The sequence below is a fragment of the Chlorocebus sabaeus genome, chromosome 10 (assembly GCF_047675955.1).
Source record: "Chlorocebus sabaeus isolate Y175 chromosome 10, mChlSab1.0.hap1, whole genome shotgun sequence".
NCBI lineage: Eukaryota > Metazoa > Chordata > Mammalia > Primates > Cercopithecidae > Chlorocebus > Chlorocebus sabaeus.
In genome coordinates this window covers 118,064,462-118,076,791 of record NC_132913.1, presented here as the reverse complement: position 1 = coordinate 118,076,791, position 12,330 = coordinate 118,064,462, and the positions used below count along the sequence as shown (strand labels likewise).

At 38.6% G+C, this 12,330-nt stretch overlaps 1 protein-coding gene across 12 annotated transcripts in view; it reads right to left on the bottom strand.

Annotated features, from left to right (window-relative positions):
* The window catches only part of SP100 (SP100 nuclear antigen), a 136,951-nt gene that overhangs the window by 19,992 nt on the left and 104,629 nt on the right, over nucleotides 1-12,330 (bottom strand). For 2 of the 12 annotated variants that reach the window (XM_038001406.2, XM_038001412.2), the window contains exon 26: nucleotides 8,678-9,676. The exons of the other annotated variants lie outside the window; for them this stretch is intronic. In XM_038001406.2, coding sequence (XP_037857334.2) covers nucleotides 9,155-9,676 — 522 coding nt within the window. In that variant the 3' untranslated portion in view covers nucleotides 8,678-9,154. Of the gene's footprint in view, nucleotides 1-8,677; nucleotides 9,677-12,330 lie in introns of those variants that run through there. 12 annotated transcript variants of the gene reach the window in all.

Below are 12,330 nucleotides of genomic sequence, written 5' to 3'. Positions count from 1 at the left end.
AAACACTGTATTTGGTCAGGAGTGTGCCATTTCTCCAGTATACCATTAACCAGACTGATAGTCTGTCATGGCTTCCCTTGGCTAAGAAAGGGAAATCCCCCAACCCCTGGTGCTTCCCAGGTAAGGTGATGCCCCACCCTGCTTCAGCTCACCCTCTGTGGTCTGCACCCAGTGTCCAACTAGTCCCAGTAAGATGAACCAGGTACCTCAGTTGGAAATGCAGGAATTACCCATCTTCTGCTTCAATCTTGCTGGGAGCTTCAGATCGGAGCTGTTCCTATTTGGCCATCTTGGAGTGCCAACACTTCTTAATTTACTAATCCACCTTCATCAAGACTAAGAGCTTTAACTATGAGCAATGTTAATTAGTCAAGTTTCTCCAATTTTCTATCAGGTTTTAAATAATATTTTATTATGTAAACTTTTTCAACTTACTATTTTTTTCTGTATGATCATGAAGACAGATACACAGAGAAATGGAAAAAAACTACCTGTGGCTTACACAGACCATCTATGATGTGCTTGAACTTTCTGTTTTGTCCTAAATTTTCTTTTTCTTTCTTTTAAAAAAATAACAAGTCATTTTACTTTAGGACAAAAATTTACCATACAAGATCCTTTCTCATACAAAATTATTATGTTTTCTTTGTAACCTTCCTTACCCAAATTACATCTTGATATCCATAACTCTCTTTACATCTCTCTCCTCTACTTACTGGTTCCTTTTTACCTTGTTTCATAAATAACCTTTTCAAGCCCATAATTTGAAGTAAACTTCAGATAACCTCTGAATTAGACAAAATTATTCTTTTTCTCAATAAAAACACATCTTTGTCACGTATCATATACAGAATTACATATTAACTAGAATTCTTGTCCTTAGTAATGTTAAATTTTAGTGAAAACTTAGGAAGCAAGAAATCCTGAGTTGCCTATCAGATACTAGCATTTTATAGATGAGAAACAGTCCACAATTTTTAGAAACATGTTTCCCCATATCATAACCTTTTCTTAATTGGAAATTACCAGACATCCAATGAGCATCCAAAATGACTTTAAGATTTTAAATTACACAAAAACTTTATCTATAGCACTTACCCATTTATATTTTATTTATTTTTAGTAGTTTCTGAGATTATTTATGCATCATTTCCTTGTTAACCATTTTATAATCTGTGAATCAAATGTTCACCTAAGTAAGAACTTTAAATTAACTACATGGGTATTTTCACCAATAACTCAGAAGATTCAACTGTTTTCATTAAATCAACAACATTAAATTGTCTTGCTTATTAAAAGAAAGATCATTTTGTTTTGGCTGGATTGGGTTTATACTTTTTTTTTTTTTTTGAGATGGAATCTCACTCTTGTTGCCCAGGCTGAAGTGTAATGGTGTGATCTTTGCTAACTGCAACCTCTGCCCCCCAGGTTCAAGTGATTCTCCTGCCCCAGCCTCCTGAGTTGCTGGGATTTTAGGCACCTGCCACCATGGCCAGCTAATTTTCTTTTTTGGTATTTTTAGTAGAGACAGGGTTTCACCATGTTGGTCAGGCTGGTCTCAAAATCCTGACCTCAGGTGATCCACACGCCTCGGCCTGTCAAAGTGGGATTCATGAGTGACCACTACAGGCATGAGTGACCACACCCGCTGATTTATAGTTTTATAACCTTCTGTGCCAAACTCTGTCACCTCAAAATATCTAGCAGAGACAAACATAAAACCCAAACAGAAATATATGCTGACAATTCTGAAGACATTTCTATTTTTATTTTACCAATAATTTTTTTTGAGGTGGAGTCTCACTCTTGTCACTCAGGCTACATTGCAATGGCATGATCTCAGCTCACTGCAACCTCCACCTCCCAGATTCAAGTGATTCTCCTGACTCAGCCTCCCAAGTAGCTGGGATTACAGGCACCTGCCACCATGCGTAGCTGAGTTTTAAATTTTTAATAGAGACAAGCTTTCTCCATGTTGGCCAGGCTGGTCTCAAACTTCTGACCTCAGCTGATCCACCTGCCTTGGCCTCCCAAAGTGCTGGGATAACAGGTGTGAGCAACCACATCTGGCCTATTTTACCAATAATTGTAAAGCCAGATGGTTTATTAAAGATTTTCTTAAGTCATATGAACTTGAAAAAAACTTTGAACTTAATTAATGAATACTCTTTTGTTTTTATTTATTTATTTATTTATTTATTTATTTATTTTATAGAGATTGGGTTTCACTATGTTGCCCAGGCTGGTCTCGAATGTCTAAACTCAAGTGATCCACCCGCCTTGGCCTTCCAAAGTGCTGGGATTATAGGTGTGAGTCACCATGCCTGGCCAGCACTTTTTTTCAATAAGCCAATTTGCTGGCATAACGTATAACATAACAAAGGTACATACACATAAACACATCTAAACATGTATACACACAAACAAAGATCCAGTTGCTTTTACTTCAGAATTATAGCCATGAGATAGCAATGCAAACTCACTAGTCTACAAACATGTTCACATGGCTAAACTTTACCCTGATAGGTTATCCAGTGAAAGCTGTGAACCAAAATTTTGGGTGAAGCAGTTTTCATGGCAGTTTGATTTTTAAAAGCCAAATCTCCCCAGACTCCAAAGAACACTGGGGCCAGCATTTTGGGAGGCTGAGGCAGGTGGATCATTTGAAGTTGGGAGTTTGAGACCAGCTTGGGCAACATGATGAAACTCTGTCTCTGCTAAAAATACAAAAATTAGCTGGGCATGGTGGCGGGTGCCTATAATCCCAGCTACTTGGGAGGCTGAGGCAGGAGACTCCCTTGAACCCAGGAGGTGGAGGTTGCAGTGAGCCGAAATGGCACCACTGCTCTCCAACCTGAGCAACAGGGTGAGACTGTCTCAAAAAAATAAAGTAAAAAAAAAAATTAAAAAAAAAGTAGAACACTGGGGTTGGGTGCCAGTGGCTCATGCCTGTAATCCCAGCACTTTGGGAGGCTGAGGTGGGCAGATCACAAGAGATTGAGACCATCCTGGCTAACATGGTGAAACTCCATCTCTACTAAAAAAAAAAAATACAAAAAATTATCCAGGTGTGGTGGCAGGTGCCTGTAGTCCCAGCTACGCAGAAGGCTGAGGCAGGAGAATGGCGTGAACCCGGGAGGCGGAGTTTGCAGTGAGCCGAGATGGTGCCACTGCACTCCAGCCTGGGTGATAGAGCGAGACTCTGCCTCAAAAAAAAAAAAAAAAAAAAAAAAAAAGCTGGGCGTGGTGGTGTGCACCTGTAGTCCCAGCTACTTGGGAGGCTGAGGAAGGAGAATAGCTCCATCCTGGGAGGCAGAGGCTGCAGTGAGCCGAGATCATACCACTGCACTCCAGCCTGGGTGACAGTGTGAGACTCTGTTTCAAAAAAAAAAAAAAAAAAGAACACTGGGGCCAAAGAGCACTAAAGGAGAACATCACATACTAACCAGGACCAACTCTGCTTAGAATAGCAACTTAAAAGCCTGATTACATGGAACTCCATCCCACTTTCTCATTTAAGAATAAACTCCAGATTCCAAAGAATATTGGGGAAAACAGTATTATGAAAGAATATCAGTTTATCAAAATCTAATTTACCATGACTATATCGACACACACACAATCACCAAAACACAATGATCCATCTGCTGCCACAACAAACAAGCCCCAAGACCGTTCCAACTAAAATAGGGTGTTTTCCTCTCTGCATCGGTTGGGCTTTTTCAACCTGCAAACAGAAATTCCTCTGGAATTTCCCAAATCAAGAGAAGCCAATCCCACTCTCTGGTACCTGCAATGAACACTCAGTTGCTGGAACACACACACAATTACAAACAAGCCATCAAGAAAGTCCATATCAAAACAGTCAGGATGCTTCCCTTTCTCAGTCATTTGGGATTTTTCAACCTGCAAATGGAAATTCCTTTAAAATGTTCCCCAGTAGAGAAGAGCAGATATTGCTGTCTGGGCCCACAAAGGACACTCATCTATCCAGATGCAGATGTAGAATTTCAAAGGCTATTCTTCCTAGGCAGTCAGGAATGTGGTTTGGGCACATAGCAGCAGGGCCAGAGAGAATCCAAAACTCACCTCCAGTCAAAACTGGGTGGGCAGCTGCTTAGGAGGGCCTCTGAGACTCGTGGCCCATGGCAGCCAAGCCACAAGCAACATGTTTACTGTCAGGAAACCAAAATCTGTTGTTGAAACACCCTGATCCAGGTCCAGCTGCTCACTGCACAGAAAACCAATCACTGAGACAGCAAGTATTGCCAAGGAAGAAGGCTTTAAACAGGTGCTGCAGCTGAGGAGATGGGAGATCAGTCTCATATCCATCTCTGTAACTGACTAAAATTAGGGGTTTATAGGGAAGAAATATAACTACATGCAGCAAAGCAGGAATTAGGGGTAAAGAAGAGGAGTATGTCAACAAGAAGCAGGTAGTCAGTTAGGCAGCCATTGGGGGTGAGTTATCTGGGTTGCATTTTCCAGATGTGGTGACCTGGTGTATTTCAGCTCCTTGATACAGTCTGAGAGGCCTGATGGTTGGTTTCCTGAGAAAGGGCCTCAGATAAGACAAATGGAACTTTCTGAGGTTTCAAAACGGGGGGGTCAAGTTTCACGTTTATTCAAAAGAAACTATAAACATCAGTTCTATGGGACAATTGGGTAAGTTTCAAGTATGGCTGACCCCCTTTTCTCTGCATCCACATGGCAAGCCGAGAAAGGATAGCGAAAACCTACAGGCCACTTTTGACAGTTTAATTTAAAAGTAAACAGGCTTCCAAATGAACCTACCTTGGGAAGGTCTTGTGATTCCTGGTGAAATCCTGTTCCTGAATCTCATGATGAGATCCTCAAGTTGTTGACACACTGATTAATGCATACCCCACTGACCCTGAGAAGGGTGCTGACTTATTTCTGAATCATAAAATTTTACTGATTGTCTTGCATGAAGACATTTGAGTCTGTATATTGCAATCTGTATCCAACGATTGTAACCTCTCTATTGTATCCTTCAATGAGAAAGGACAATTCTGGTGTGAGGAGTCCCTCTTCCTTCTCCTAACTCTACCTATAAAATCATTCCAACTTGTAACAGACTCTGGAACACTCTCAACTTTGTTGGTGTGTTTTCTTGGATTGATCCTCACATTTGGCTTTCAATAAACCATTTTCAAATTCTTTCTTTCTCAACAGGCTTAATTTTGGTCAACATTCTGATGTAGTTGGCAGAATTTTGGAGTGACCTCCCTAGACCACATAGAGCGGCTTCCGACCTTTGTGCAGGTACTGGTAATGAACACATAACACATTGTGTTCCTGAACTTGGATGCCCTGGCTGGGTGTTGCAGATGAGTTCCTCCCAAAATAAATGAACTTCTCACCATGGTGGAAGTTCTGGTTTTTTGAAGCTGGTTTTCTCCTTGACTAGACAGGAGTTTTCATTGAATCCTAGGGTAGCATAAAATAGGAGCTCTGTGAATTGTTTCTCTCAAGGTTTTGAATGGGACAACCTTTCCTTAGCTTTCTCCTTTTTGAGTGCATGAGGGAGGGCACTCTTGCTCTGAAGTTAAGAAACCTTCTCTGTCTACAACCAAGTGGTTTTTAGGAAACCCAAAATAGCAGAGGTGTCAGGGCATACCCCGCACAACATGGAGCAGTCTCACAGGAAAATCCCCACACTATTAACTTTTTGCTCAGCTGGCAGGCTTCATAAAAACTGATTATCTCTTGCCCATGAATACCCTGAAACTTCTTTGGAGGTGACTCTGGAATCAGAGACATGTAAGAGAATCTTTTCAGCCTATTGAGTGAAATTTTGGGGAACAAAAATTCAAAACCACCACACTTGATCCACTATATTACTTGTTTCATTCAAAACAACCAAGATGGGAAACAGCACCAGCTGGTTTGATATGTAACACTTAGGGTTCTTCTTCTTGCAAGTACTTAGATAAGTGAACCCATGTAACCCAGGATGGTCATAAGCAGCACTGGTCAAAATGGGGATCTTTTGAAAATGCCTAAGCTGATGTATTGCCATACACAATTGGAAAAAGCTGGTTTTAGAACCAGACAAATTGACTTACTTCCAATAGCAGTGAGATGCTCCTAAAAGAAATCCTAGGGGAAAAAAATGGCCTTCATTGAAGACATAAGCAAAAGGCTATCTCATACTATTTCTGATTTGAAAAAGACTTCAAAAGCTTTCTCCCTTTCATTCCAATTGCTTCTCCTCCTTCTACCACTGTGCCTTCATATTCTTCCTTAAATGAATTTATTCCTTTCTACTTGTCCTCTTGGCTCCCATCTGTCTCTTAGGTAGAGATTTTTGCAATGTCACAATACACACATTTCCTTCTCTCAAAAGGGGGAAAATGTATTTACATTTGGAACAGAAGGAGCAAACAGAAAAACTAAAGAATGAAAATGAAACAATTAAAATGATCACAATTATCACCAACATTTTTTTCTGACCCAAGACTGACGAACGACACTGATGAGTTATTGCAAGTTTTGCTGGATCATTTATGCTCCCAATCTCCTGCTGACATTGGTAAAACGTATTCAACCACCCCCATTAAAGTGGAAGTAAACCCAATTAAACCCTTTATCCAATATCAGATAATACCCTTTAAATGCCCTGCTGGACTTCACAGTCCCTTGGAGATGTAAAACTTCATTAGCCTTATGGAAGGATTAAATTCTTTCTCTGTGCTTTAAGATATAAATTTGCTACACTCAGTAAGGGCTTCGGTCATGCAGGACAGATAACTTTAACTTGTACCATTTTGAAAGGCACAATTTAATTCAACTCTCCTTTTAAACTAGTGAAATTTACCTGATTCATGACCAGAATTTTAAAAGCAGAGCTATAAAATCTCTATGTAGTACCAGATTGACTTATAAATACATTAATGCTCAGGAATTAGTAGTCCCAAATATCTAAGTTCACATGACTTGAATAAATCTTTTGATAAGTATGACTGATTAAATATTTTTGCTTTAATAAAAACAACTATCTTCCAAGTTATCAGCAAAATACTCATATATTTAACTTTAAGGTTCTTTCTTAAGTGAACATCTGATATTCACAGGCTATAAAATTGGTTGACAGGAAAATAACTTGAAATGATGACTAGCTTTGTCTAATATATCAGTTTTCATAAGTAATCTAGGTAAACTGTTAAAAATAAATAAAGTAAATGTAAATGGGATAAACATACATAAACTTTTAATGTAATTTAAAATCTTAAAGTTTTCCTAATTAAACTCAAAAATAGATGCTCATTAAACATCTAGGTCAATTCCAATTAAGATAAAAAATGTTTTTGTTATGAGAAAATGTTTCTAAAAATTATAAAAGAGTTCTCATTTGTAAGATACTGTCATGTGACAGACAATTCAAGATTTCTTGTCTCCTAGGTTTTCAATAAAATTTAAAGTTACTGAAAGTTTAAACATTCTAGTTAATATATATAATTCTACATTTAAAATGTGTCAAAAAAGTAAGATGTGTTTTTAATGACAGAAAATTATAAGAAGGCATAAAAATATGTTCTTTCTGAGAAAAAGTAATTGTGTTTAATTCAGGGGTTATTTAAGGTTGTTTTAAAGTAAGGAGCAATATAGAAAGGAACCAGTAAGAAGGAGAGAGAAAAGTGAAAAAAGTTATGAATATTTTTGGTAAGATAGGTTAAAAGAGAATAATTTTACATGAGAAAAAAGTCTTGTATGGTAAATTTTTTGTTCTAAAGTAAAATGTCTAGTTATTTAAGAAAGTACAGACAAAAGCAAAAAGTCCAAGCATTTCATAAACAGTCTAAGTCATAATAAGGTTTGTGAAAAGAAACCCTATGAAATAAATTTTGTATATGATCAAGTTAGCTACAATGAAAAGGAAATTATAAGTCTTTCTAAAGATTGAGATTTGATATTAAAACTACACTGATAAAAAACAAAAAAATTTGGTCCCCTATGTTAGAACAAGATTTGCTTAAAATATTGCTTTGCTTTCAATAAAATTAAAAGAGATACTGATTTTTAATTCTAAAATCTCTTTCTTTTTAAAAAAGTTTTTTTTTTTGTTTTTGTTTTTGTTTTTGTTTTTGAGATGAAGTCTCACTCTGTTGCCCAGGCTAGAGTACGGTGGTGCAGTCTTGGCTCACTGTAACCTCTGCCTTCTGGGCTCAAGCGATTCTCCTGCTTCATCCTCCCGAGTATCTGAGACTACGGGCACATGCCACCATGCCTGGTTAATTTCTTGTGTATTTTTAGTAGAGAGAGTTTCACCATGTTGACCAGACTAGTCTCAAATTTCTGAGTTCAGGTGATCCGCCTGCCTTGGCCTCCCACAGTGCTGGGATTACAGGTGTTACCCACCGCGCCTGGCCCAAAACTTATTTTTATTAAGATAATTCCTGTATTGTCTTTACTACGTTTTTGAGTACTCAAGAAAACATTCTTATGGCAATGGTTATTTGCATAAATTCAATAATAATCTGTTTCTTTTGTAACAGGACAGATTGGAACCACTGATTATTTTACCAAGGCTTTGACTAGAGTGTTGTATTTTCAAGTATGACAACATTGTTTTGAGGGATTGAGATTGACTTTGTAGAACCAATAGACATGGAAGAAGACCGACGTGGTACCTTGTCTACACAGTTCCCTCATAGAGTTTTTAAAAAAATTTTATTTACTTAGAAGCATTCAGAATGTCAACAAAACAGCTGCAACTGTTTTTTTTTTTTTTTTTTTTTTTTTTTTTGCAATTACAGAGTGGTATTCAGTTAACAGAACAGTAATTATTTTATATAAGCTGTATCAGAGACAACTGAAGATGAAAAAACTACCATCCTCATATAAAACTAATTTGTGCTGTGCACTAACAAGAATCTGCTTTAAATTTCCATGCCAATTTACAGCCCCCATACTGTATCAGGCAAGGTTAGCGGCTATTGAAAATACCACCAGGACAGGGCTATCTAAAGACACATTCGGTAGTGGTTAACTATACAAAAAAAGACAGCGTGCAGTTTAAAAACAAATGTTACACAGTCTTGCATTTAAGTTTTTTTCTTTAAAGGGAGTGAGTTGTGTACAGGTGGCGTAAATGCTTTGTAGATAAGAAAAAAATTGCGCTAGAACCAACTTATTCATCATCATCTTCTTCTTCATCTTCATCTTCTTCCTCTTCCTTCTTTTTCTTGCTTTTCTCAGCCTTGACAACTCCATTTTTTGCTGAATTAGGCTTTCCTTTAGCTCGATATGCAGCAATATCCTTTTTGTATTTTTCCTTCAGCTTTGCAGCCACCTTTTTATAAAGCTGCTTGTCAGTTATAGCAGTGTTATTCCACATCTCTGCCAGTTTCTTCACAACATCATCAATGGACAGGCCAGGATGTTCTCTTTTGATTTTTGGGCGATTCTTAGAGCAGAACACGAAAAAGGCCAAAGGAGGACGCCTGGGTGCACTGGGATCCTTGAACTTTTTTTTCTCCCCTTTAGGAGGGATACAGGTTTTCATTTCTCTTTCATAGCGGGCCTTGTCTGCCTTTGCCATATCTTCAAATTTCCTCTCTTTAGCAAAAATGGTCTTCCACATCTCTGAGCACTTCTTAACAAATTCTGAGAAGTTGACTGAAGCATCTGGGTTCTTCTTCTCATGCTCCTCCTGACAAGTTTGCACAAAAAATGTATATGATGACATTTCGCCTCTCAGCTTCTTAGGATCTCCTTTGCCCATGTTTAGTTATTTTTCCTCAGCAAGGTACAGAGTCGCCTAGTGCCCGTCCAGCTCTCATTTGCCCCAGCACTGTCTCTATGAAGCTCAATGTACTGCAATCCCTTGTAGGTTTTTTGACCTCGTGTTAAGTAATGTCCCTTCCTGACAGGCCCAGAAACTTTGAGGTATTTGGGAGACTTCAAGAAAGGAGGAATTTACCCAATTCTTACAAGTGGTACAGGCACGATCTGATGATAAATCCTTGACTTGGCTTTCTATCCTGAAGAAGCTTTTAAAAGTTTAATCTAGGCTGGGTGCAGTGGCTCACGCCTGTAATCCTAGCACTTTGGGAGGCCGAGGCGGGTGGATCATGAGGTCAGGAGAATGAGACCATCCTGGCTAACACGGTGAAACCCCGTCTCTACTAAAAATACGAAAAAAATTAGCCGGGAGTGGTGGCAGGTGCCTGTAGTCCCAGCTACTCGGGAGGCTGAGGCAGGAGAATGGCTTGAACCCAGGACGCAGAGCTTGCAGTGAGCAAAGATTGTGCAACTGCACTCCAGCCTGGGTGATGGAGCACGACTCCATCTCAAAAAAAAAAAAAAAAAAAAAAAAAAGTCTAATCTAAAATGTCTAATGAAAAAAAGGAGCCTATATGGACAATCACTATTCTTGTTGCCTTTTACATAAATAATCAGGTCAAACACAACAAGGCTAAAACTTATATTGCAAATAAAATTGGCCTATGATTTTTCTTTGGCAGAAAAGGGAGATTGAAGAGAGAAAAATTATCTTTCAGAAGAAAATTATAGCGTAGTTGTTACTAGATTCTAGTCCGGACCATTGTTTTTGAGTTTCAAAAATTACTATTTACTTGCAATTTGGACTTAATTATTTCCTGGCTATAATAAGTCTCTAAAGCAGAACCTGGATTTAATTTTCTTTCTTAGTTGGCTCCCTAATGGAATAGGGTTTTTTCCCCCCCACTCTAGTATACAAATTCTCTTTTTGATTATAATTTTTGTGTGCATTATATTTCTACTATTCAAATTATTGATGCTATGAATCTTTCATTGTTTTCCTTCTTCCAAGAAAAGTAAAATTATGAAATTCTGAAGACTAGAAATGATTCAGCAAGCGACAGCAACTATAAGTTGATGACTTGTTCATTTGGTTACTCTTAGGACTAATTTCTTTATTCTATTGCGATTTTCAAGTTGTTGTGATTATAATATTAGGTTGGTGCAAAAAAGTAATTGCGGTTTTCACCATTACTTCTGGTGGTAAAAACTGCAACTTCTTTTTTTGTGCCAACCAAATAATAAACATAGTTTATTTTCTTGGCTATTAAGTCACTCATGATTTGCATTTCTGCTTGCTTTAGATCAATGGCTAAGGCCAAAATACTGATTTCCCAGTGAGATGATTTATCATTTGGGAGAATAGCATGTAGCCTTGTGTTATGACCTACCTCATGTTGTCAGCAAACTGGCCTGGCTGCAGTAACAAGGTTTTTTTCCCCCACCGAGGGACATGACTCCCCGGAATAAGCCTTCCCATTGACAAGGAATGAAGAACATCTATCCCCCTAACCTAGCAGATTGATCAGCAGTGCTTCCATGGGAAGATTTTTTTTTTTTTTTAATCAAAAGGGGAATGTGATAATCTAGAGGTCACATTTGGCAGTTTAGTTTAAAAGTAAACAGGCTTTCCAATTAACCCACCTTAGGAAGGTCTTGTGATTCATGGTGAAATCTTGCCCCTAAATCTTATCATGAGTCTCTCAAACTGTTGACACAGTGATTAATGCATAACCCAGTGACGCTGAAAAGGACACTGACTTATTTCTGAATCTTAGAGTTTTACTGCTTGTCTTACATGGAGACATTTAAGCCTGTATGTTGCGATCTATATCCAATAATTGTAACTTCTGTATTGTACCCTTCAATGAGAAAGGAAAGCTCTGGTGTGAGGAGTCCCTCTCCCTTCTCCTAACCTCTTCTACAAAACAGGGGTTTCCAGCTCCTGGGGTAAGGACCCGTACCAATCCATGGCCTTTAAGGAAATGGGCCACGCAGCAGAAGGTTAGTGGTGGGTGAGTGAGTGATGCTTCATCTGCATTTACAGCAGCTCCCCATTGCTCGCATTGCTGCCTGAGCTCCGCCTCCTGTCAGATCAGCAGCAGCATTAAATTCTCATAGGAGCACAAACCCTATTGTAAACTCCACATGCAAGGGATCTAGGTTGTGTGCTTCTTTTGAGAATCTAATGCCTGATGATCTGTCCCTGTCTCCCATCACCCCTAGATGGGAACGTTTAGTTGCAGAAAAACAAGCTCAGGGTTCCCACTGATTCTATTTGATGGTGAGTGGTATAATTATTTCATTATTTCATTATCTATTACAATGTGATAATAATAGAAATAAAGGGCAGGATAAATTTAATGTGCTTGAAACATCCCCAAATCACCTTGTCCCCAACCCCATCCTGGTCCGTGGAAAAACTGTCTTCCACGAAATTGGTCCCTGGCACCAAAAAGTTTGGGGACCTCTGCTATAAAAGCATTTCGACTTGTGACTGGTGTGGTGGCTCACGCCTGTAAT